Consider the following 27,627-nt stretch of genomic DNA (forward strand, 5'->3'; position numbering starts at 1 on the left):
TTTTGAATATGACCTAAATCTTCCTCTTAATTAACATCATTATTAATACCCATTAATTCAATGATAGGGATCAACTTATGATGAAAATCATTGTTTTGGACCCTATATGTGAGTATGTATTTGTAAATGTATGGTGGTGGTCCAAAGTTTTCTTTATTGTGAGGATTGATGAGGATAAGTATTAGTCAATTTTTAGATTTATAGCTCTATAATTTTATTTTATTTTTGTCGTTAGAGAAAACAACACTCGTGGGAGAAATTAAATTCATAATCTTAGCATAAAGTTGTCTTACGTCTCTATCATTTGAGTATTAGTAATTCTTTAAAATACCTTTTTACTTGAACTAGTTTTTTCTTTCATTTATTTTTTTTTTCTTTTCTTTGGCATCACTTTTGCTTTTTGTTTTCTGAAAAAAAAAAGATTGTAAAAATATGGTCCCAAAGGTGATGATCAGTTGAATGTTCTGTAATGAGATCCCAAAGCATAATTTATGAGAACTCATAGGAATTTTATCCATTTTTTTCTTGAAAAAATATATAAAAACATCAATTTAAATTCGAATGGAGATGTTTAATTTATAATTAATTTTATATATATATTCACCACATTGACCTGATCTTGACACAAATGAAATTGCAAAATAAAACTACCTAACTTAAAAATTTAACTAACTAATAATAATAGAAAAAAGAACACAAAGATATATTATACACATTGAGAATCTTCTTCCCCCAACTTTCTAACCTAATTAACATATTCCTAGCTTTTGTGCAAAATGAAAATGAAAAAGTTTGAAAATAACACATTAATTTTTTTCTTTTTCTTTTTTGCTTCATTCAAATTAAAATGTTTCATTAGGTTTTTTTTTTTTTTTTTTAAATAGTGTGATCAACTTGGTATCATAATTGGTGCGGTGGTGCACGAGCAAATGCCATGAAATTTGTGGCCTCAGCTTTCCAGCGAAGCTCAATGTCCTGCGCAATTTTTCTTGCATCAATAGCTGCGCCCAGCAGGCCACGCTTTGTGAATCCTACAGCATATAATCCATTTTCACCTTTCCATCCATTTGGGAACGATTTGTTGATTGGCAATCCATCTTTTTTTGAGAACATATTATTTTCCTGCACGCCAAATTATTTAACTATTATAATTCATAAAAATATTTGTTTCTAATAGAAAATGGGTTAAAAACACTTGCCGTTATTAAACTACAATATTTAATAGAATGATAATCGATTTTTAATTTTTAATTTTGGTTTCTACATATCTATACTAAATGATTTAAAATGCATCTCTACTCACATCGAGAATGAAGATCGAACATTTATTAATAAAGGTTCATTTTACCACTCCCATTCTGTACAAAAGATCATACGTGTCTAAAAAGTTTTAGGCAAATAAACTCATAACTTGGTAGAATTAAATCATTTTACTCCATCATTGACTCATCACGCACTGTGAGTTTATTTGTCTAAAACCACCAATATAAATATCTTTTATTTTTTGCAACAAGTTGGAGGAATGAAATGAAATTTATTATATATTTTATTTACTTTAAAGTTATCAAACTATTTTTTTTCAAAGTGGATATTAGCTTTTAAATGATATACGATAAAAATTGAGATAATATTTATATTTTACTGTCCATATAACAATATGTCATTTAAAATTATCTAGTAACCTCCCGTTGCCGAATATAAACATTTGTTATCAAAATAAAATAAATCACTATTTATTTATTATTATTTAAAAAATACTATAGTTTGATAACAAAAAAATACCCAATATAAATTCTATATATGTATGCATACCTTTAACCAAATCGGAACGTTACTCTTGTAGCCTGTAGCTAGAATGATAGCATCAAAATTTTCTATCCTTCCATCAATAAATTCCACATGATGATGCATTAGTCTCTTTACTCCGGGACACACCTATATATAAATCATATAGATTTGATTTAAGACAAGATTAATTAATTAATTATAGAAATTTATGTTCTATCATAAGAAAAATAGACCTTAATATGACCACTTGTGATCTTAGAGAGAGTGCCAACATCCAAGACGGGAGTTTTTCCGGTGACATTTTTGAGCTGAAGAGGACCAACTTTAGGACGGTGGAGGCCAATTTGAGAAGTATCACCGAGCATGAAATACGATACAAATAATAAAATTTGATCAACGATTGACACAGAAAACCACTTGAGAAGCCACATGGACAGCCCAAAAGTTGATCTGCCGAGCATTTCTTGAGGCAGTACGTGCACCTGCAATTACAAAAGTTGCTTAATTAATCTTTTTAATAATATACTTAAATTAATAAAAAAAACATTAAATTTACATCTGCAATCCACGAGTGTGTCACAGAGATTGATATATTGTTTTTTTTTTTACAGAATAAGAGCAAAAAGTTTAATTTCATGTATGAATTTTTGAAAAGCTGACTATGGCTATACGCATGCAGAATATAAAGTGAAAAATGTACTACTTATTTTAGCCCTAAATCTACATTAATTTACAAAGCAAAGAGTCAAAAAAACACAAGATTAAATTAACATGAAAATACTAAAAATGGCTGAGTCTAGTAATTTCCATTTTTTTTCTCCTTGCCAAGTGGCGAAAGTGGCATATGTTAAAGGCTTTTGTGGTGCTACTGAAGAACATATTCCTAACAAAAAACTAGTATAATACTGAAAAATATTTATGCCAAAGCAAAACCCACTATTCCCAACTGGACAATGAAGCCATTTTTTTAAAGAAATTTGGTGCAATATAGAATATCATAAAAGTCAAGAAATTTCTTCAAAGAAATTAGGAGAACGTTAGGATTAAAGTTACTTGCCATTACTTAATTATAAGCTTTTTACACTCGGATATCATCTTATTATTTTTTATATTTTGATAATTCAATTATCATTTTCCTATCTCAATTCTAGTCAATAGTTAAAATTGAACGCCATCTAATTTTGCATTAGCTACATAAACAATAATTCGCATGAATTGAGTGAGTTAACTAAAATTTACCAAAAAGAAAGTAAAAAATAAAAAGATGGTAAATGAAATGTAAAATAAATCTAATTCAGTAACCGTAAAAATATTTAAACAGCGAAAGTTAGGTTAAAGAAATATCTGCTCACCGAATCTCTAACAACAATCGATGGACGAGCATTATAATTGCAAAGATCCAAACAAACTTCCATTCCAGAATTTCCACAGCCAACAACTAAAACTTTTTTCTCCCGAAACAACTCGCCACTCTTATAACTACTAGTATGAACAACAGGCCCTTCAAAGCTCTCCATTCCTTCAATATCAGGCACAACTTCCTCCGCATTTTCACCCGTCGCGACGATCAGCCACTGACACACATATTCGAACTCTTCTAGTTTCATCCCGAGCGTCTTCACTCTCCAAAACCCGCATCTATGATCGAATTCTGCACTCACTACTGTGCTATTAAAGACCGGTTGTATACCAAAACGCTTCGCGTACGTCTCTAAGTAGGCTAAAAACTGTTGTTTTGTGGGGTAAGTGGGGAAATTTGATGGAAATGGCATGAGCGGAAGCTCGCAGAATTGCTTCGGAAGATGAAGGCGTAAACGATCGTACGTTTTGAGTTGCCATAATGATGCTATGCAATTCGATCTTTCGAGAATCAGACTCGGAACTCCTCTTTCTTGAAGACAAGCGGATGTGGCTAATCCTGATGGACCAGCGCCAATTATGAGTCCTCCCGGAACCCAAATACATCGGCTTGTGCTCGTTGTCGTCGTTGTCATTTTCGCGTTGATCGGATCATGGATTCTTTTGCCTTCCACTTCTTTCAAATACTCCATGAAAGAGTTTTATTAACTATGCTTTTTCAATCAACAAATAGAGAGTTTCATGCAGAGTAGGAAACTAAATGGAAACCTCATTAAATCTTATCTTATCTAAGATTAAAAGAGATTTTGAGGAGATTATAAACTCCTTGATTATTGGAAATATAGGATATTTGAAGAGGGTATTATCCTATTTTATCAAACATAAAAGATTTTCATAATATCTATAGGTTTTTTTGGTTCGATGTAGAGAAGAAATTAAAGGGGAGAGCGATAGCTACGTAGGCTAAAAAAAAACGAACACTTTTTAGTTAAACAGAAAAATGGGAATTGAGTTTGAAATAGGAACCGTAGTGTATATATATTGGAATTGTGAGTGGTGAATAATGTAATTTAGTAAAATTCTTTTTTGTTTTTTTGTTTTGATAGTATCATCATAAATTGACACTACTGCTTCTCTATATTTTTTTTAGAATTCATCAAACTTTATTAATCGAATATGAATGAAACAGTTACATTTGTAAAAATTCGGGAAAATTCGAAAACTAAACCCGATGACCTGACATGGAACAAACAACATGCTGCCTGATTCGCAGATCTACTTACGGAAAAAAAAATATCTAACTGTTTCGCCAATAAAGTACCGATGTTCGCTCAATCTTCACCATCACCCGCAAACTGATTTATAAAATCAGAAACTGCAACCATGACATCGGATACAACCAACACATGAAAACTCTTCATAAAAAATGGACAACAACCTTTCACATAGAAAGGACAACAACCTTTCACATAGAAATGACAACAAATCCTTCATATAGAAAGGACAAAATAGAATTCTAAAAACAAAATACAATATTAAAACAATAAAAAAAACTACTATAGCCAATGAATAATTTCATCTTTATTGTTGAAAGATCTCCAATTTATCTTCGGTTTTTGATTTATAAAAATTTCAATTGGATTTGCGTCTCGTCGATAAATGTTAATCCATCAAGAAAAAAATGAAAAAAATTTGACTACTTATTATACTATATGAAATTAAAATAACATAAAAGAAAAGATGGCTACCGTCAATGGCATTACCTAAACCATTGACGGCAACCGAAGAAGAATTGAGAAAAGAGTTATGAACGACCAGGGTTTTTTCTACTGCTTCTCTAGTTAGTAAATAACTAACTATTAACCACCACTATACAAGGGCAACTGGCCTAGCCACTCTTCATACCATTACTCAATTATATATAGTACATCAATTTTATAAAATAGGAAAATATAAATCCATTACATTAAATTGTGAGCATAGCAAATTAATTTGTTTTCCGCACCAATTCGAGTAGAAATTGATATGAAAGACTTAAAAACATCGTACCATAATTAAAATCTATTCAAAATTCTTTTACCAAAATGCCAATGTCGTTTGGTCCAAAATTATTATAAAAAACAAAAAAAAAAACCAACAACATGGTATATAAAAGTTATGGGTAATGAGATGGAGAAAATAAAATAGAGGGCGGCTCGATAAACAGCTCTAGCCGACCGATATTGTAATATTCTAAATTAAATATGTGAGTGTTTGCACTGGCCCAAAAAGAGCTCATATGGGCTAATTCGGATTTTTGAGCCTAAAAGCCATCAATTATCATTTTATTCTTATCTTAGCTTAGTTGTTATCTTTTTTGGTCATTATCTTATTTTTAGTCATTATCTTAGTTATTTAGTTTAGTATTTATCTAAATAAGAGATTGTATCTCACTAGAATAGTTTTTCTATTTTAGGGTTTGTCCCCTATAAATAGCTAGCTTTAAGTTTGTATTAAGGACAACTCAAATTAATCAAACAAATACAACTTCAAAGCCCTGTGCTTTTCTATCCCCAACCTCCGCGATTGGTTAATTTAGGAGTAGTTTTCAGTATTAATCTCGCCTGAGTTCATAGCTCCCAGATTATTACTATTAGATCACGTGGTTAAGCGTCTTTAACCAAACAACACACTTTTCTGACTAAATTTCGGTCTAAAGCATACTTCCATACAGAACCCATCTATAAATTCAAAAATTCGAGTTTGGAAATATTTTCCTGCGAACATCTTTTGGCGACTCCACTGGGGACGTGTTATGGTTGACACAAGGACTGCATTTTAAAAGTGTCAAATTCAGACTCTTTGCAAGCTGTGGTGCGATCATAGTTTTGATCAAATCATGTCTTATTATTCGAGTCAACTATCGGCGATCGTAGAGAATATGAGAGCCGAACGTGCTGCTATCCAAAGGGAGATTAGGGCCGATTTTAATAAATTAACTTCGGCTATAAATAATCTTGCCAAAGTGTTAGGAGGCGAACAAATCAAAGAGCCAGTTTTTGAGTACGAGATTACCGAGTTTTCTTTAATCTCTACTAAGGAGATCGATAGTGTTGATGAAATCTACACCGATGATGATATTGACGCCGATCTTAATGTTAGCGATATTGAGAAAGAAGAGGCTTGCATCAATGATGATTCTAATATCAGTATTGACCTTGATAATATCAAGGCTGATATTGCTAGGCGAGTCAAGGATACTGGGGGGCATGGGCAATCTCTTTCCCTCTTAAGAGATCAAATGCAATCGGTTTTTGTACAAGCCGATATTGTTGAGGATGAAAACGCCGAGAGACAAGGCCGATCACCATTCGCCTTGACGAGTCATGCCAAATTGATTGTTAAGAATTTACCAAGGTATTCGTCGCGGTCAATGATTCTTGGAAAATGGAATGGAATTTTCAGTCAAGGTACAACTTATTTTCTACTATGCTTTCGGCTAAGAATTAAATATATGAATGATCTGAATAAGCCGATTTATAATAAAAAAGTTCACTTTAAATTTTGGACAATCTATTTGAAACAACCACGAAGAAAAAAGCAGATCGTCCAAATTGAAGGTAAGCCGATCACTATATTACTAATTGGTTGATGTTGTGTTAAGTGGTCGGTTAAAAATAGGTCTTCAATAAATAGTCGACCAAATAGCAAATGAGCATAATGGTTTGGATCGGCCCTTAATTTTTTTTTTTGTGGCCGATTAAAATAGTTGGTTGTTTCAGGAGTCTCACTTACTCCGTAAATAACTAATCAAGTTGCATGGGATTGAAATAATGGACAAGGTGTTAACCAAATATTGGTATTAAAGCTCGCCCAATCAGGTGAAAGTTGAGATTAAATGAATGGAAGTGAGTATATAGCAGGTGATATGGAAATTCTTTGGATGTGAGTAGTGGGCTATTAAAATCGATATATCAAGAAAAGGAGCATTTTTGGCATTAATATTTTAATGGATCGGCCAATTACTTATTCATAGACTTGGCCGATTAATTATATCGGCAAAGATTGGGCATCAAACTTTATTTTTTTATTCGGTCTCAACAATGACCGATTAAATCGTTGGACAAATGAGAGACTAAAAATACATCACAAAAATACGTCTTCTCACCTTTCTTGACATCAGCTAAAAAGACGTGGGGGGCATTGTTTGCACTGGCCCAAAAAGAGCTCATATGGGCTAATTCGGGTTTTTGAGCCTAAAAGCCATCAATTATCATTTTATTCTTATCTTAGCTTAGTTGTTATCTTTTTTGGTCATTATCTTATTTTTAGTCATTATCTTAGTTATTTAGTTTAGTATTTATCTAAATAAGAGATTGTATTTCACTAGAATAGTTTTTCTATTTTAGGGTTTGTCCCCTATAAATAGCTAGCTTTAAATTTGTATTAAGGACAACTCAAATTAATCAAACAAATACAACTTCAAAGCCCTGTGCTTTTCTATCCCCAACTTCCGCGGTTGGTTAATTTAGGAGTAGTTTTCAGTATTAATCTCGCCTGAGTTCATAGCTCCCAGATTATTACTATTAGATCACGTGGTTAAGCGTCTTTAACCAAACAACACACTTTTCTGACTAAATTTCGGTCTAAAGCATACTTCCATACAGAACCCATCTATAAATTCAAAGATTCGAGTTTGGAAATATTTTCCTGCGAACAGTGAGATAATTTGAATGCTACTTATGACGCTTAAAATTCATATACCAAATTAATTTGGATTAACTATTTTGATTAGTTAATTAGATATGAAAATTAATTTGGTCCAGTTGAATCTAGACTATTATAAATATGGGGAGTGGATCGCCTCAAATCCAAAAAAATTTATATATCCCTTAAATCCACTTAGAGCATCTCCAATAGACTCTTTAAAATTGACAAACTCTCTAATTTAAAGAGTTTTGTTAATAAATTAAAGTCCAATTGACTCTTTAAAATTTAAATTTAGAGTAGAGAATGAAAATGGCTCTCTATATATGGAGAGCCATTTTCACTCTATACTTCATTTTTAAAAGGATAAAATTTCAAATTTTAAAATAAATTGATTATTTTTCATTTGAAATGTGTTATTTTAAATTTTTTAATTTAAAAACTGAATAAATAAATTAATATTATTAATATTTTCATAAAAATAAAAATAAAAATAAAATGAAGAGTAAATTTTAGAGTCTATCAGAATAAATCTAAATATAATACTCTTTAAATCAAAAATGCTCTTTATTTTCACAGTTATACTCTTTAAAATAAAGAGAACGATTGGAGATGTTTGACACCTGAACTTAGTTGTCAAAAATCTGAGTAGATTTGACAAAAATGAAGGGAATTTAAATTTGAGTGGACTCATTCCCCAAACATGAAGCCTCCGCCCACCCCCGCACAACTCCCTTCCCCTGATATGGTGGCCCTCAATTGAATACTCACCTTAAATGTTGCATAATTTCATCATAATTGAAAACCAATCGGTTGTTTGAAGTTGAAACAAGATAGATTTACCTTCACCGGATAATTAATATATTTTCCTTATGATGATGTTCATCACAGTCGTCAAATTGATGTTGGACCGATTGGGATTTTTTTTTTTTTGACGAGAAAACCTCCAGCGGAGTCCACCATCTGAGTAAATTTTTGAGGAGGCTAGATTTGGCATTCCACTGTCCGTGACCTTCCATTAAATACGGGCTTTTAACAACTCGTCCAGCAAGTCCCATGTAAGAGATCTAGAATTCAAACAAGTGACCTGATCTTTGTTCCAATATGGTTATGGTCGACACATAGAATCAACTGAGTCAATCCGTAGTGGATATTAATAGATTGGGATGTTATTAATCTAATGGTGATATTTTCTCAAGTCTTAAGTTAGTTACTAGAAGGCCTACAATAAACTGGGAAGAAAGGGTCAACGCGTCCCCTGAACTTATGACACAGGGTCATCTAATCCAATTTATACTTTTTTGAGCAACCAACCCCAAAACTCTTCATTTTTTGGTCAAATGGCCCGATAATTATATTTTTAAAACGTGTAAAATACAAATCGGATGTGAGGGATGCAAAAAATAATTAGATACTTTCCTAATTATTGCGATATAGTTATCCTAAATTTATTTTTTAAAATAAAAATATAAATTATCGGGTTATTTGACCCAAAAATGAAGAGTTTTGGGGTTGCTTGCTCAAAAAAGTATAAACTGGGTTAGATGACCCTGTGTCACAAGTTTAGGGGGCGCGTTGATCCTTTATTCAATAAACTGGGGTTGTGTTTACCAAAAATAACTTGAGGTTCAACCACGGTTCAACCAATGTTTAACTCGTAATATAATTTACAAAGATTTATAATATGTTCATGTCAGTATGTGGACTAACAGTATAATGTTTACTATTTTATTGTATACAATTAAAGTTTACTAGTTAAAGAGCAAAAAATATCACTAGTCGAATGGTGGAAGTGTTGTTTTTTACTTTCTAATGCCATATATGTATGGTTCAAACGGGTCAATTGCCCGGTTTTTTTGAAGAATTTCAACAGTTCTTTACATAAAGGGTTATTATAGTAACCTGAACTGAAAACTCGTCAAATTCACGGTTATTTTGGTCGAACCGGCAGGTTCGATTCGAATTTGATAGCTATGGTTAAAATTTATTAGCGAGACGCATATCAATTCAATTTATCAAAAATTAAGAATCAAAGACAAATTTAACATATTTCAACAATAAAAATGGACTTGCTATGGAGTTATAGTAATTTTATTTTTCTAAATATTATACTTTATTGTTTTTCTTTTTTTATATAATTTTGTTTTATTTATTTTTAATGAAAGATTTATTTGTCTCTTTTTTTTTATGAAGGATATGTTCAATGGTGGTTGAACTAAATATCATGATTGTAGTTTTTTATATCTCGCGGGCAATGAATAAGTTTTGAACAAAAACTGTATTTTTTTAACGAAACAATTTGATAATTTGTAAACCCATTTCATGCTAGGTCATCGGAATTAATTTTCAAATTTTTTCAAATTTTTGTAAAATATAATTGTCTCGGATTCAATTTAATGAAATTTGAATTCGGAAGAAACATATAAGTTTAAGATATTATTAAAGATTGTGGAGTAGGGAACTAGTCAATTTATTAAAAACAAAAGATTTGAGGATGAAAATGAAAATTTGAAGCTGTAAAAGATTCTAAAAAGATCCCCGAATTATTCAAGGAATCCTAAAGTGGGATACCTAGAAAAGAATTGGTTAGTACACTACTGCTTTGATAAAATCTAGAGACATCGTCATGAATACTTATATATGTCCTTGGAAAGACTTAGTTCAACACGTCATCCGTGGACTAAACCTATCACATTATGACACATCATTAAAATAATTGCACTATTGTAAAATTACTATTCAAAAGTATAAAAAAAATTACGATAATGCCACTATTTTAGTGACATGTCCTAATGTGATAAGTTAGTTCACAGATGACGTTATAGACTGAATTTACCTAAAAATCTTTTATGTTCTTGCTTTCCCATTTCCAAACTTGCAAATAAAGATTTTATTTTGTTACATTGGAATAAATTTTATTATAATCATGAATAACTTTTGTTTTGTTTATAAAATTTTAAGTTCATAATATGAAAGTGAAGAAGAAATGATATGAAAATGTAGTTTCCAAAAATTCCGTAGAGGCGTGCCCTAAAAAGAAGTGTGACTCGTATCTTTTACAGTTTTGTATTGGGATTTGGCATTTCCAATACAAACATAACGCATGTTTTTTCTGTTCATCTCCATTAAACCACTCCTTGCTCCTTTCTTCTTCTTCAATTCCCCTTATGCATGCTCTATACTTCATGTGCCATCGACCATTTTTTATGTATAATTGTCAGAACTTCTTTTCTTTTCTATTGGTTCCTACTCATTTTCTGTTTTTTCTATTTTAACTGTTTAAACCCTAATATGAACTTTTTTCGGTTCTTTCATTCAATGTACCTTATACTTAGAATCAGTGGCGGAACCAGAAATTCTTTATAGAAGGGTCGAGATTTCACATAAAAAATTAAAATTACGTTAAACAAATTTTTTGATTAAATTAAAGTGTTAAATATTGAGTTGATAATAATAAATAACACAAACAAATTAATAAAACACTAAGAATTGAAAAGAATAAGAGGCGGCAGGTGAATATGCCGGTTTGCTTTGTTATGAAAATGTTATTAAATATTTTTATTGTCGATAAAATCAAATAAATAAAAATTCAATATGTTTGTTTTTCTTGATCTACCTTAAAAGTTGACAAAAAAAATCAATTTAATTCATCAAATCAATTCATCAAATAATGGCAAAGAAAATTATCAATTTAATTAATCAAATGAATTCACCAAATTATGGAAAAAAAAGTCATCAATTTAAAAAATAAACAGCAACCAATTCATTTATATAATAATTAAAAAAATAAAAATCAATTCGTCTATAATTCATCATCAACACACTAAAATAAATGTGACAATTATTTTTAAAAATTGTCAGACCGGTGACAATTATTTTTAAAAATTTCCTTACTTCCTAAATTGTAGTCTAACCAATTCTTTTTTTCGTGGCTAAATCAATTTAGATGGCCTAGGTTATAATTTAACATAATTATTATACAAATATATAAATTAAATTAATTTATACATATAAAATATATTAAAAAGTTTATTTAAAATCAAAGGTGGATGGATAGATTATGGAAGAAAAAAATTAGGAATTAAAATTATTGGAGTAATAATTGAGAAGTTAAATTAGAAAACTCAATTGAATAAATTAGAAATTAAGAAGGAATTAATGGGAAATTTGTTTGAAACAAGGTTTTGAGAATTTAAACCTCCTCCTTAATACATAAGCTGGGCTTTTATTTTAATTAAGTGAAATAAAGCCCAAACGACTACTTAGCCTGTTATTTTTTTGAAACCTAACTTTTTCTTTTCTTCTTTCTTCTTCTTGGAGTGAGCCTCCAAACCAGCGCCTGCCGCCGCCTGTATTCTGCAGCAAATCTCCATTTTCTGTGGCTGGGAGATCGAAACAAAGACGAAGACCGGTGGAGTAGCACCGGTCCCTCGCTTTTCTCCGGCGAGGAGGAGGGTCGGCCGACCCTCCTGACCCTCCCGTGGTTCCGCCACTGCTTAGAATCACAAAAAGTTAACTTCATGTGATTAGAGGATATTAAACGCCCTGGATCATTGGGTCACCGGTAGTTACAGAAAGATTACTATATTTTGTTATAAAAAAAGTTACCGAACGGTGCATTTTGTTATAACGGGAGGTTAATTATCTGTATAAAACTCACCGTTTCCGCACTAAAATGCACCGTTTTTTGCTTAGGGGGCAAGCCGTAATTACAAAAAGAGAAATGACCTTTTTATAATTTACGATAAGTTTAATGACCTTTTTATAATAAAATTAAATTTAATAATTGGACTGAATCTGCCTCACTAACCTCGCGTTGTCATAAAAGATCAACACAGGCAAATACAGTGGCTCGGGTGTTTAATATCCTGTAATTAGTTAAACCCGTCTAATTAATATCCTGTAATTAGTTAAACCCGTCTAAAAAAAATTACTTAAGTAGAGCATATCTAATTAAAGGGCGCAAGTTGACCAATGAAATGAATCAGATTTATAGTGATGGGATGTTCAAAGAATGTTACTTATGATGCAAGTATTGAACAATGAAGAACATTTTAAGCCATTACTCGTGCCCATTATAAAAGAAAATTCTGGGTCCGGTGACAGATTTTGCAGAGAGCTATTCAGGTTCCATGGTGCAACTTTTGCAGCAAATAGCCAGGCAACTCATTTTTGGAAACAAATTGTCTGACATTAATTCAGTAAACAACATTTCTCCAATATTTATACGAATATGCATGATTTATGAATATAATTACTATGATTCTTGCACTCAAATCACCTATATAATTAGCAACTTTTAGAAAATTAGTTCGCACTTATTGTGAATATGACAATATATGTGGCCTGATGAATGGTGCTTTTAGTGGCCTACAAAAATTTAGATTTCATAAGGGCAGAGTGTGTTTTATATAAACTAACTATATATACAAATGGAATAATTTTAATGATAACTTTTAATATTTAATAGAAAAGAAAAGCTAAAAACCATCTTCAATGGATAGGGATGGCAATGGGGCGGGGTGGGGACGGGGAAGCCATCCCCATCCCCATCCCCGCGTCTATGGGGAATCCCCATTCCCGTCCCCATTTAATTAATGGGGATAAAATCATCCCCGTCCCCATCCCCATGGATTCCCCATCCCCATGGGGATCCCCGTTCCCCGTACAATTAAATATAATTTATAAATAATTTTATTATTTTCATAAGATATTTGAAAAAAAAGATCATTATAGAAAATACTATTACCTTTTATAATATTATATATTTATAACTAAATAGAAACTAATAAAAAAAATTATATTAAATTATTTAAAATTATGAAAAACATACTAAAACTTATAATATAATATAAATATACATAAATATAAATCGGATCCCCATGGGGGCGGGGATGGGGATCCCCATGGGGTGGGGACTATACTCCCCGTCCCCTCCCCATCTCCGTGGTTGGGGAATGATTTCCCCCCATCCCCGTACCCATGTGGGTAATTGGTGGGGATTTCCCGCCCCATTAGGGGCGGGTCCCCACGGGGAACGGGGAATCCCCTCCCCATTGCCATCCCTATCAATGGACACAACACAAAGCAGCCTTGCATGATAAGACAAGCATTTTTACTTGAAATTCAAAATTTCACTTATATAGTAGACTTTCTAATAATCAATAGACATAAAAAATTAAAAATTTATTAGTTATTGAAATTATTAATTTATTATAGTTATAAAGAAAAAATTATTAAAAACAAAAAATTAATATATTTTAAGCAATTGGTACTTGTGAACCTAATATTAATATTATATTATAAAAAAAATTAACTAACTGTATTTTACAGTCACTAAAAATTTATTCATTTATTTACTTTATGCTTCGGTAATTTGATAAATAAAAAAGTCTTTTATTTTAGCATCATAATAAAATAAGTGTGGAAAAAAATTTAATTATAGTCCATGCAAATGATTAATGTAGAATAAATTAATACACACACACACACACACACACACACACACACACACACACACATATATATATATATATATATATATATATATATATATATATATATATATATATATATATTCTTTTAGCTAGGACATTTTATCTAATAATTAGTAACATTTATATAGAAAATATTATAAATTTTATAAACAATTAAATAATACAATCGTTAATTATCCGATATGGAATAAACTTAGTATTCTAAAACTTTGTTAATTATTAAAATTATTAATTTATTGATATTAAATATAAGAGAGTCAACTGAAAATATATAATGTATTTAGATATAACTCAAAAATAATAAATGAGTATCGGTCAAAAATATATATTTGCGTGTAGGAGTCGGCATTTTAATCGAGGCAAATCAAACAGAATGATATAGTTTTTTCAAAAAAAAACAACAAATTAGATATTTAATAATGTAAAACATCAAACTAAACTATTCCGCTAGGATGGTATTTTCGATTTGATTAGCCCTACAACTTATTCAAAAAAATGTATGTTTAAAATTAGGTCAAATGTCGTAAAAAGGCCAAATTTTTCACAAAAGTTTCACAAAAGTTCTGACCTTTCAATTTTGTCGATTTTGGCCAAAAACTGATTATTTGGTTTCACAAAAATCCTGACCTTTCAATTTTGTCGATTTTGGCCAAAAATGGATTATTTGGTTTTATAAAAGTCATGACCTTTTTATATATGTGCATGCCACGTAGGCGCCATATAGGCAAATTGAAATTAAATTGAGAGTTGACCACAATTGAAACCAAATAATCTGTTTTTGGCCAAAATCCACAAAATTAAAAGGTCAGGACTTTTGTAAAACTTTTAGAAAAGGTTTGGCCTTTTTACGACATTTGACCTTAAAATTAAACCGAAAAACCAAAATGTATTTATGATATCAAATTGAATTGAACCAAACTTATTGATCCGGTTGGTTATTCATTTAAACAAAGTGCTTGGCCTAAATATGTAAACATGTATACTATTTTGGGAGATAATGTCATTACTTTCACATGTCTAATCACATTCAAATTAAATTAACATTAGCATCTCTATAGCCTTTACAAGTTTGGTTCTAGCTAGCTGTTAGGTCACTTTTGATCACATTAATTATGTATTAGAGTGAGATTTAATAAGGTTTAACATGCAGATATATTTGATGGTTCAGTGCAGATAAATTAATTATATATGTGGGTCTAATTATAATATGTACTTTATACTAATTACTAGTAATTACCTTTTAATAATTTAGAGAAGACAATTGTACGACCAAATAGGCCAGCATCAATTAAGCTAATTCCAATTGACTTATTAAACCATTGAAGCATAAAGCTTCATAAAGTACAATCAATTTTCTTTAATTTTTTTTAATTTAATTAATTAGAAATGGGAAGAGAGAGAAACAATGGAACGCTCCATATTATATAATGTTACATATTTTCTATTTATAGTGGTTTTTATGCTTAATTTGCCCCCACAAACCTTTCTGATATATTCTTTTGCTATTTTATTAACATACTTACCGGAAAAAGAAAAAGTTAGAAGGGAATTTAATTGAGATGGGCCTATTGATTAAAACATTAACAATCAATTTAATTATAAAACTATTTTTATGTAAATTATAATAATCCCACTTTGTAAAGTTCCGCTCGAAAGCTTCATTACTGAAACTTCACTTGGTTTTTATTTTTGGGTGAAGAATAGAATCCGTTTTCTATCTTCATGTTAGTTAATTTTGGGCATCAAAATATAAGTTACTTATCTAATGTTTAACATTAATAACTTTTATTTTCAACAATTATAGGCTCTTTCATTTTTCATTAATGCGCTTCTTTCTTTAAAATAATTTAGCAAATAACCAACAATTTAATGAAAAGGGAAAATTAATGTTTTGTTTATTGAATGAAATAAGATGTGTATTATTTTAAAAAGAAATAAGAACATATTGTTAAAATTTCAATGAACAAAGGATCATTGGGGTTAATTATGACAAAATTAGATCATTTGGATTCCTGAACTTATCTACCTTGTACAATTTGTCCTAGATTGATCTAAAATAGAGAGTATGACTAATTGAAAAAAGGCACAAAAAACGGCAAACTCTACTAATTAAGAGCTTACGCACACTTAAGATTATAACTCTGAGGAATGAGATACAAAAATTACTGGATTGATATACAATATCAACTTCTAAGAAAGTTTAAAGTAGAATACAGAAAAGACGAACATTTATACAAGAAACTCGTAGTGATAAAATAATTAAAAATTGGGTTAAATCACGCTGTTTAAAAATCGTCTTTTTCATGAACTACCAAATTTTCTCAAATTCATACACCGTTTAAAATAAAATATCATTTGGTATCCAACGATCGTTCCAAAAAGAAATCGAAACACCTTTACTAATACGAAAACCAATATTCAAAATATAAAAATATCCCAAGTGTGAGATAATTGATTCTGACGTATAAATTCATGGACCAATCTTTGTTCAATTTTATTCTTATATCGGGTTCATGTCATAAAAATTCACAAACTTTACACGTTTTTTCAATTTAATCACGTTCTTTAACACTTCTCACAAAAATACATCAACTATTATTTTTTTTCTAAATTCATACACGGTGCTAACGTGTCACTCATTCATTGGTTAAAATGACTTACACCTCAACAAATTGCACCAATTAATGAGTGTCGCGTCAGCATCGTGTATGAATTCGGAAAAAAAAAAGTTGGTGTATTTTTATGAAAAGTTTTAAATAATGTGATTAAATTGAGAAATGTGTAAAGTTGGTGAATTTTTAATATTATCTTTTTATATTTGAATCTTTTCTTCTCAAGAGAATATTTAGTATTTGTATTTTTATTCTTTTTTTAATGCTCAATGCAATGCATAATTTTGGTACTCTTTGTTAGTTATTTATTTCCTAAAGAAAAGGTCAACAAATACTCTAAATACCAAAAGAATTCTTTGGAGTACCATATGCCATAAGTATTTTAATTTAAAGTTTCAGGTGGAATAGTGATTAAGTTGTCGTGAATTAGAATTTATTCTTGTAATTGATTTTAATGTAACATTGAGATAGAACTTGCCCAATGCTTAATTATAATAAGGATTTATCTTATTGCGAATATGCCACTGAAGTCTATATTCAGCCGTCAAATTAAAGTGTATTGGAAACTTCTTCATGAATCAACAAATTACATGTTAAAATTAATTAAATTCGGAAAATAAAATAAAAGAAAGTGTCTTATTATTTAAAATAAGAATATAGAAAGTTTATGTGTCGTCCCACATTGCTTAAGAGAACTCAAATTATTAAATTTATTAATTTGAACTTTCTCATTTGGATTTGAACCCTAAAGAATACCCAGTTTTTGAATGGGCTAAGAGATATATATCCTACCGTATTTACCACACGCGCGCCGTCCGGCCTGTCGGGGTCGGTTTGGTCGGCCTCGCTTGATCTGAGTTCGGTGGGTCGATTAGGTTAACTTAGCCTGGTCTGAATTGGGTGCGTCGATTGCCTGGGTCGATTCAGTATTTATGTTCCATCTTTATGATTTTCTCGACAACTCTTTTCCTCCAGCCTATAAATATTGGTCTCTCTTTTCATTTCAACACACACTGAAATAAAGCAATACAAGCAAGAAATAAAAAGCAATATATAAGTGTTTTCAGAGCTGCTTTCACAGTGCAGTGAGAGCAGTATATCCGGCTATTTTATTCTGAAGACGTCGCAGTTGATAGCCAGCTTTGCATCACCGAGCAGTGCCGCAAAATGTTTAAAAGAGAGCGACCTAGTCCGCGACTCTGCCTCATCGTAATTATGTTCAGTTTCAGCAATTGTTCCAACATTACATATTTCCAATAAGTCACTAAGACCATCTTCAACCAACGGCGGTATTGCACCGTAAGAACAAATTGGCGATGTTTCATAACATGAACAATCGTTATAAATTAATGGCACAGATGTAAAAAAAGGTAGGGTCGGAGGAGGGCGGAGTCGGAAAAAGGCGGTCTCGAATGAGGGCGGGTGGAGTCGGAGGCATTCAAATGTCAGAACAAATGTATAAAAAGTTAGTATCATTAATTCATATTAAATAAAAAAAATAAAATTTGTGGGGAAGAAGGAATTTTTGTTCTATTTATAGCATTAAAAGCTATTCAGAAAATACGCTAAATATGAAGGATTTTTTTTATTTTTAAAAAAATTAATTTAATGCTTGAATGTACAATGGAATTTCAAAGATGCATTTTTTGATAAAATTAGCGATTCTATAATGTTATGTTATAATTGAAAAGGGGTTAAAAGGTAGATGTTTTTTTGAAACATTAGGCTTAAAAATTAGGGCTAATATCTTAAAAAAAAAAACTGACCTTATAGCCTCTTTTCGATCCTATCCTGATGTTGAAATTTGTTAATTTTATCATATTTTGCATTTTATCAATTTAATTGTATCTTATTAAATTAAGAGGAGAAATTTTTAATGCAAAAAGAATTAAGATAACTAACTAAATATAGTCTTTTATATGGTGGTAGACAATAATAAAGTAACCACGCAAAAGATTAAGAAGTGTGGATCCTAATTGAAAATTAAAGTTAACGACAATTTTAATTGAACTAAAAGGATGTAAATGCACTATGATTTAATGAATTGTGCAATCATTATTGTTTGTCTACAATGAGTGAAAATTGTTCGAAAAGGTCATGGAGCGGACCGATTAGATTGATAATGTTGTATTGATGATTTCAAGCAATTAGACAAGACAAAAAGGCTTCGTTAATCCTATTTCCAAAAAGTTTTCTGTTAAAGTTCTTTAAATTTTAAAGAAGATACACTTGAAAAATTAATGTAATGAAAGATATGAAAAACTAAGATTTGATTATGAAGATAATATTTTAAAAAGATTATTTAGACCTGATTTTTTCATAGAAAATATTACTGTAATTCAAATGATATAAGTGCTGGACAGTAAATTGTTAAGTTTATGAGTTCAAATTTTCCCTTAAACGCTTCTCCTTTCTAATTATGGAAAAAAATTTATAGAAAGTATTGATGATGGAAGGGATATTAGAAGAAAGAAAATTTATATACTGTGATTGAAGACTGAAGGTTACAAAAGTTTATATGATAAAATTTATAGACAATGTATAAATATAAGACGAAGTAATGACGGTAATTTTGTAAATTGTACTTGTAAATAGTAGATATGCTATCTTTTCTTCTATCTTTGTAAAAAGAAAATCATAACAGATGCATATCCAATATATATATTTTAGTTAGTTTTGGTGGGCAAAATGAAATCATGACCATAACTTTTACATATTTCAGATGATGATGATTCATAGTCTTCTGCTTATGGGTTTGGCATAGTTGGGTTTGGCAAAATTGGGTTTGATATGAGAAATTGTTTAATTAGGTTTTATCTCAAAAGTACATGAGTTAGAGTTTTTATTTCATGTTTATTTCATATAACAGTTCGTGTCGTATCAATATTGACAACAAATCAGTGGACATTTATTATAAAAAAATCTTTAATTAATATTTATTTTTTATCATTAAATATCTTAACATGACAGACGCTTTATTAATTTGTTAATGTGGCACAATCATAATAATTAATTTTTATTTATTGCATAAGGAAATTTAAGGTCTAAGGTATTTTCCTAAACTCAACCTTGGTTCCTGAGACAATAAACTCTATTGTTTAATTTTTTTTTATTCTAACAATTACAAATCCTAACAATAACAAAATCTCTAACCATAGTGTTAATACTCCCTCCGGTCCATAATATTTGTCGCATTTGAGAAATTTTTTTGGTCCATAATATTTGTCATGTTATAATATTAAGAAAGCATTAATTGCTATTTTTCCATGTTTGCCCCCCATTAATTTATTGAAAGAATACAATAAACAAATGAAAATAGTAGTCATAAATGTAAACAAATTTCAATGTAGGGTTAACTTAGTAAAAGTGTTTATAAATTAAGACATATTAATTATTTTCTTAGTTCTTGCGCCAAAGCCAAATGCGACAAATATTATGGACCGGAGGGAGTATGTAGGTGTGCATTCCGAGCAAGGGCCACTTCAATCCGAACGATGTGCATCTAATTAAACCGAATTATATATATGTGTGTAAATCTAAATAAAAAAATCCGAACAATAAATATCGACATAATGAACAAGTATTCTTGTCTAGGATTAAAATTCTCTTAAATTAATTGCATATGACATATCATCAATTGCGTATCAACATTCCTAATCAATAGGACTGAATTTTTATCATTCCACTATTAAAAAAAATATGAACCCAACGTTGTGTCGTGCAACTGTTTTTTATATCAAACTTAATTTAAACACATTATTTGACTCTTTAAAAATAATTAAGGAACAATGTGCTGTTTAACTATTTTAAAATAATAGATGAACAACATATTTGGTTCAAAAAAATAATTCTAAAGAAATACTCATTAGGAAAAGGAAAATGAAAATGAAGGTTGTTTCTAATTTTATTATAAAATAAAGGGTCAAATTTGTCCTTTTGTCCTTTAAAACTTAAAAGAACGTTGCCATACCTAATTAATCAATTTATCTAAAAAAAATAGTTAACATAATCTTGTTAAGAAGAGAAATGCTAAACATCACGAAATATTCCACACACGAAATACACTACTTATTTGTAAGTTGGCAATTAATAGTAAATGGCTAAACTTCTTTCTCATTTGCTCACGTGTGAAAGCTTAGTATTGTGTTGAAATCTAAAAAAGAAATCTTCAATTTTTTTCCCTTTTAACTTTTTGTTATTTATTTTATAACTCTTTATTTTATCGTCAAATAAAAACTCTTTGTTTTATTTTTTATTTGTTTGTTCTATAGTTTATTTTTGTTAAAATAAATAAATAAAAAATTATAAAAACAAAAGGTATAAAAAAAACTCAAAATTTTCTCAAAAATACAATCAGCCTTTATACTTTTAAACACAAAAATCCTCATTGATTTTAAATTGAATCACATTTTTTGTACCTTATGCCAATTATAAAATAAAAGTTATAAAATTGAATTTTTGTCAATAAAATTGTGAATATTAATAACATAATTAGTTAAATAAATGTTTTTTATTAAATTTTTAAAAATAAAAATAGAAAACAAGGAAAGAAAATAAAAAGTTATAAAATAAATAAAAAATAATATCAAGAAAAAAGAAACTAAAAATTTTGCTTTGAGAAAATAATAACAAATAATATAAGTAAAATTTTCAGTTTCTTTTTATAAATAAAAAAATTAGAATTATTTAGGAATAAGAGGATAAAATAATGCTAAAAAATTTATAAATATAAAACTGATAAGCATTTTAAACATTAAGAGTATTTTTAATTTTTTTTTCTAATGCCACGTCAGCTACTTAACAACTGTTAGTAAAAGTCATGGATAAAAAGATTTTTTTTTCAATTTAAAAATAATGAGGATTTTTTGTGTCCAGAAAAAATTAAGAGCTAATTTGTATTTTTGAAAAAAAAATTCGAGGATTTTTTTGTTCTTTTTGCCTTTATAATTTTTTATTTATTTATTTTTATAAAATTAAGCCGTAGAACAAAGAAATAAAATAATAAAATAAAGAGTCCTTTTTACGATAAAATAAAGAGTTATAAAATAAATAATAAATAATTAAAAGGAAAAAAATTGAAGATTTATTTGTTACATTTTAACACAACACCAACCCTTTACACGTGAGCAAATGTAAAAGAAGTTTAATTATTTAGCATTAATTACAGCACTTACAAATAAGTAGTGTATTTCGTGTGTGAATAGTTTCGTGATGTATAGCATTACTCTGTTAAGAATAGAGAAAATGTGTAGATTTTGTCATCATAACGACGTAGTTTCATTGAAACTTGGTATTCTGGTATTGCGGGCCTTCTGGCCGCGTTTCACTGAAATATTAGGGGTTTTGTTCTAAGTGGATACAGCATGGTTTTAGACGTAAGCCTATTTAGAATTGCTTTGGGCCCATTTCAGAAGAAAAAAAAAAGAGGAAATTAGATGGTACACTGTGGAAGCCGTAATTAATCTCACTTTTACTATATCAAATGTCCGTGTTGAATAATACTTTCTAAAATTGTTTCCTACGTTTCTGCTATTGAAAATTACGGTGTCATTTGTTTTTGCTGCTCCACGAATCTTCCATTCATCGTCATCAACGCTGCTCCTCCTCTTTGTTTCTTCGAAGAAGAAATAAAAAGAAACGAACGGTTCCAACGATGGTTTAATAAGCAAAACTTGAAATTTCTGCGGCGCGGTGATGGAATTTCTTCTTCTGCTAGAGGTGCGGTGATGGTTGTTTAGAATCTGTTGTTATTAAATTGGATCGATTGATGGGTTGTTGATCGATGATTGTGGTGGCTGAGGGTTTCCCAGATTTTGTGGATTTTTTTGAATTGATGGGTTTGCGGTGGTTTGCTAATGATGAAATCAGTGCTGGATTTTTGATTAAAATGGGTAGTTGATAATTTTGGGAGTCAGTGAGCAATGTAAGTGGGCATGCAGTTCACTAACAGTTTATTAGTAGTTTACTAAAAGTTTTATTAATTATTTTTGCGAAACCATTAATGAGAAAATAGAACCAGAGATTTTCTATTTCAGGAGTCTGATTTATTATTCAGTAAAACGATAGTAAACTGTAAGTAAACGGTTATTAAATATAAATATGCTTTATATTTAATAAATTAGCTATAATTTTTAGTAAAACTAATAAACTGTTAGTAAACGTATGGTAAATTAACTTATTTTTTAGTAAACTGATAGTAAGTAAACTGTTAGTAAACATTTAGTAAATTGATAGTAAAGTTTTTGTTAGTAAACCGATAGGAGATTTACCGTATTTTTATAAATAAAAACCGTTAGTAGAATGTTAGTAAACCGTTAGTAAATTTTTTGTTTGTAAACCGTTAGTAAACTGTTAGTAACCCGATAGTAAACTTACTGGTTTTTTAAAATAAAAACCGTATTTTTCAACTCAAAAAGTGTAATTTCGCAACTTTTAAAAGTCAAACCGTAAAAATCAACTCCAACTGGTCAAACCGTATTTTTCAAAATATTTATAGACAGTATGGATATTTTTGAAAAACTCTCAAAAATAAAAATTGTTGTTTTGGACCTAGGCCCAACACCCAAAATGATTGGTGGGAGAAGGAGAACTCAACTAAGTTAAATTATCGGCTAATTACAAATAAAATAATACATTGTAGCATATTTTACAATTAGAGCACAGATTTTAAAATTTAACAAAAGTAGTCACCAATTGTTAATGTTTCAAAATTCAAAACACCGGCCTATTTTTTGCTAAAAACACACTGATGTGGCTGCCGAAACACTATGTATCATAATGGCTACATCGGCGAATTTGCAATAGAAAAATACAATGTCCTGATTGACTAAAATATGAAAGTTTGTGACTGATTTGTCAAGTTTTACTAATCGTGCTTTATTTGAAAATCTCGTTAAAATATGTGGTTTAATTTATATTTAACTTTTAAATTTTTTAGTTTTTTTATTCTTAAGTTGGCGTTGTTTTATATTTGGACATTTATTTGATTAAACTACATTTAGAGTTATAGTGTGCAGCCTGAGTTCTAAAAAGGGGTCTATTGAATATTGTCACTAAGTGAAAGGTTTGTTTTGCGCTATGCCTACTTTCTTATGATCTAACTTCCTTTTTTCGACGATTCTTCATCTCCTGGCTTAAGTCAAGATTTGTGTTCGGCTAATCTTTTTTCCTTCTCTTTCCACTCAAAATCCCACATTAATTTTATACATGATGTTTTTTTATTTATGTGCGCATTCGAGGATGGATACAAGAAGTTAGGGTGTGCAGAGTTTGAGAAAATTTTAAGATTAATAAATCTATGAATCCTTTGAAATTTAAATTCTTTAAAATGAGATCTCAAAAATCTTACCATAGATTGGATCAGTTCGGTTTAAAAAAATTGTTTTACGGTAAGGTTTAATTTAGGAAGTTAGTTATAACAGATAGAATTATGTTCGGATGATATCATTAAAACTACGGATATTATTTTAAACATAATCGTAAAAAAATTGTTTTTTAGATATGTATCACAGTACAATTGAAAAAATATAATATTAAAATAAAAAATTTAAAACAATTGCATTTAGAAATTATACCTTCTCACTTAAAAGATAAAATTAGATATAAACCAACGACATATATAGTTTGGAGTTCTTATCCAATACAATACCGTCGAAAGAGATTTTCAAGGTGGTACTGTCATAAACGTAGTCATATAACTCTTCATAGAACTAAGGGTTTGAGTAGGAGCAACTGATAGAGGAGGTGTACTGCTTCAACGCCATTATTACTTCCGAAAGTTACAGTTCTCTTTTTATTTGAAATTAAAAAAATTACCGTATTAAATGCATTAAAAAGATTGAAAAATTGTAGAATAAAATATAAATGTCCTTAATGAAAGAAATAAATCATAGTAATTTTACAATTATCACTATCATGCATAAATTGCATGTCTTTTAACCCGATATATCTTGTCATTTAAATTATTCTATTAGAATTTGAGTCTTGCCGAATTCCTGCTAGTAAACATGTCACCGGTTTATGACATAAATTAAATGGATCGTGTTAATGGATCGATTCACAAATCCGCCTAATTTATTTATATTTCTACTATTTATAAAAGTATAAAAATAAAAAGAGGTTTCTTTTGTTAGAGATAGATCTAATCTAGATCAGTTCTTAGATATATGTTATATTAAATCAGTCTTAGGCCTCGCTTGGTTCGTTTTATAGCAATTCATGGGAAGTAACTTCCCGGGAAGTGTAGTTCCTGAAAAGTTAACTTCTCAGAAAGTTTGATAAATGTTACTCCCTCCGTCCCGTTTAAGAAGTCCCATATTCTATTTTGGGATGTCCCATTTAAAAAGTCCCATTACTATTTTTAGAATATTTTTGCATTGAATATCCTATTTTACCCTTATTTTAGTTATCTTAAAAGAACTCTATGGAAAATTTCACTATCATTAATAGGGGCAAAACATGAAAAAACATGAAAAGACAAGAATAATTAATGTTTTCTTAATCTGTGTGTAAAGTCAAATGGGACTTTTAAAGTGGGACGGAGGGAGTATTTGTTTCAATTTTTACTTCCCGGGAAGTACAAAATTAATTTTAATATAATATACTATATTTTTAATTAAAAGACATAAATGTCCTTTGATAATTTTTATATTGTTAAACAAATAATTTTAATTTAAAAATCGAGCAATAAACAATTTAATTTTTGTTTATTATCTCTTATTTTACGATTCAAGTACTATTTAGGAGAGTTTTTAAATATTAAAATTTAAAATTTATATTTTTTATTTGAATTTTACATAATATAAAATATTTAATAAAAATATTTACTTATTATTAACAATTATAAAATAATATAAGTATATTTTTTGAAATAAATAAAAATATTTTTATATGAATTTTAAAAGAAAAAAAAAATTAAAGTTAAATTAGGAAAAACCAACAAAAGTGCTAGGGAAGTTCTACTTCCTTGGATTTTGTTAGGAAAGTTGCTTCCCTAGTTAAAGGGAATTCAAACATCCAACTTTCCGGGAAGTAAAATGTAAAAATTGAACCAAGCAAAAAAAATTTGCTACTTTCCGGGAAGTACAACTTCCCTAGTCTATTTACCCCCAACCAAGAAAGGCCTTAATTTGGCTGTGCTGAGATTCAAAATCCAGATCTCAGAAATGCACTTAAAAATCTTATTCACTTGAATTAGGCCTCACTAACAAATAAAAAAATTATAATTTCATGTAATTTATTTTAATTATATTAGCATATAGATGAAATTTACTATATTAAAAGATTATAATTTGAGTAATATATGATTTAAATATTTGTACATGTTAGAAGGGTTCGTGTTGGTCGTATCGTACTAGTTATATTAACATATTAGATGCTTATCTTCATGTGTTATGTCGTGTTGTTATTCGTTTTATATTCATATCGTGCTACCGAATATTTTGGAGGAATTCAATGAAATGTTTTTATTCCGAGATCTGGAGAAATAATTTTGTGGTTTATTTTTATATGGAAAATCAGAAAATGCGTGAACGTTCATCTTTTCCAGCAAAAAAAATTATTCTTCAGAATCATCTATGGATACTTCATAAAAGCTATTTCAAACTTCAAATGTATTAATCCATCTCTTCCTTATTTGGATTTTAATTTCTATCAAGATGCAAATTGTATTCTATTGTTCTGACTTTATTTTTGTCTTTTGGGATCGTATCCTTAAGTTGCATAAGCTTCTTGAGTAGTAGAGATTTGTCAACTTTCTAGCTTTTTTAAGTGGACTATTATTTATCATCTCTAAATTATTAGGTATCATTCTTTTTTCACCTAAATACCCTTCTTCTGCCATTTTCCTTTTTTCTAATTCTAAAACTCACATTCAAATCCTCTCAACTCACACTCAAACATAAAGAACCAATAACAAAAATTTCGAGTGAAAACGTCGGAAACCAACCGGGGCGGACAACGAGATAACATGGTAAGTTTTTTTGTTTATTTTTTAAATTTATTTTGTAAAAAACTTCACCTGAACGTCTCCAGAATGGGTCTCTCTAGAGGCAGAGACGCAATCTAAAGACGTCTCCCCAGAGGAGAAGTCGTTTTCAAATTGCATCTCCCCCTCTAAAAACGTACCCCCCCTTTCTCTGGGGAGTTGTTTTCTGGAAATGTCTTCTAGAAGGAGAGACGTAATCCGAGTGCAACCCATTATAAAAGATTAAAAAAAAATACCTGGTAAATTTTTTCGGAATCTTGATACTCGTTTTCCGACGAATTGGAATCGTAATCAGCCATTACAATTTTGAAATTGAAATGATGTTGAAAGGAAAAAAATTGTATGTTTCAGGGAAGTAATTAGGAAGGGAGGTATATAATAAAATCCTTTTTTAAAAATATAAATTCAATTCATCACAACAAAAGATAACTCAGATGGTCAACAGGGTAAAATATACTACCTTTTTTCATTTTAAGAATCGATAAGAGTTGAAGTTTAAAGGGATATTCGGCTAATAATCACCGACGGTCCTCGACTTTTACCCTAACCTTCCGTAAACTCCCCAACCTTTCAAAAGCTTTCCTAAACCCCCCAACCTTTGTGGCGGCGCCATTCACGGCCCTTATAGACGAAACTACCCTTTTGGTTTTGGCGGCTGTCCTTTTTTTTGGAAAAAAATAAATAGTGGCGCCACATGTTA

General features: G+C 29.7%; 1 protein-coding gene across 1 annotated transcript; it reads right to left on the reverse strand.

Annotated features, from left to right (window-relative positions):
* Window positions 1-617: 617 nt before the first annotated feature.
* On the reverse strand, window positions 618-4,207 carry LOC126666880 (indole-3-pyruvate monooxygenase YUCCA2). Its single transcript, XM_050359769.2, has 4 exons — window positions 3,141-4,207; window positions 2,022-2,270; window positions 1,813-1,935; window positions 618-1,122 (listed from the first exon to the last, which is right to left on the reverse strand). The coding sequence occupies exons 1-4, from the start codon at window positions 3,837-3,839 to the stop codon at window positions 901-903; spliced, it is 1,293 nt and encodes a 430-aa protein (XP_050215726.1). The 5' UTR covers window positions 3,840-4,207; the 3' UTR covers window positions 618-900.
* Window positions 4,208-27,627: the final 23,420 nt, after the last annotated feature.

Source organism: Mercurialis annua, linkage group LG2 (assembly GCF_937616625.2).
Source record: "Mercurialis annua linkage group LG2, ddMerAnnu1.2, whole genome shotgun sequence".
Lineage (NCBI taxonomy): Eukaryota > Viridiplantae > Streptophyta > Magnoliopsida > Malpighiales > Euphorbiaceae > Mercurialis > Mercurialis annua.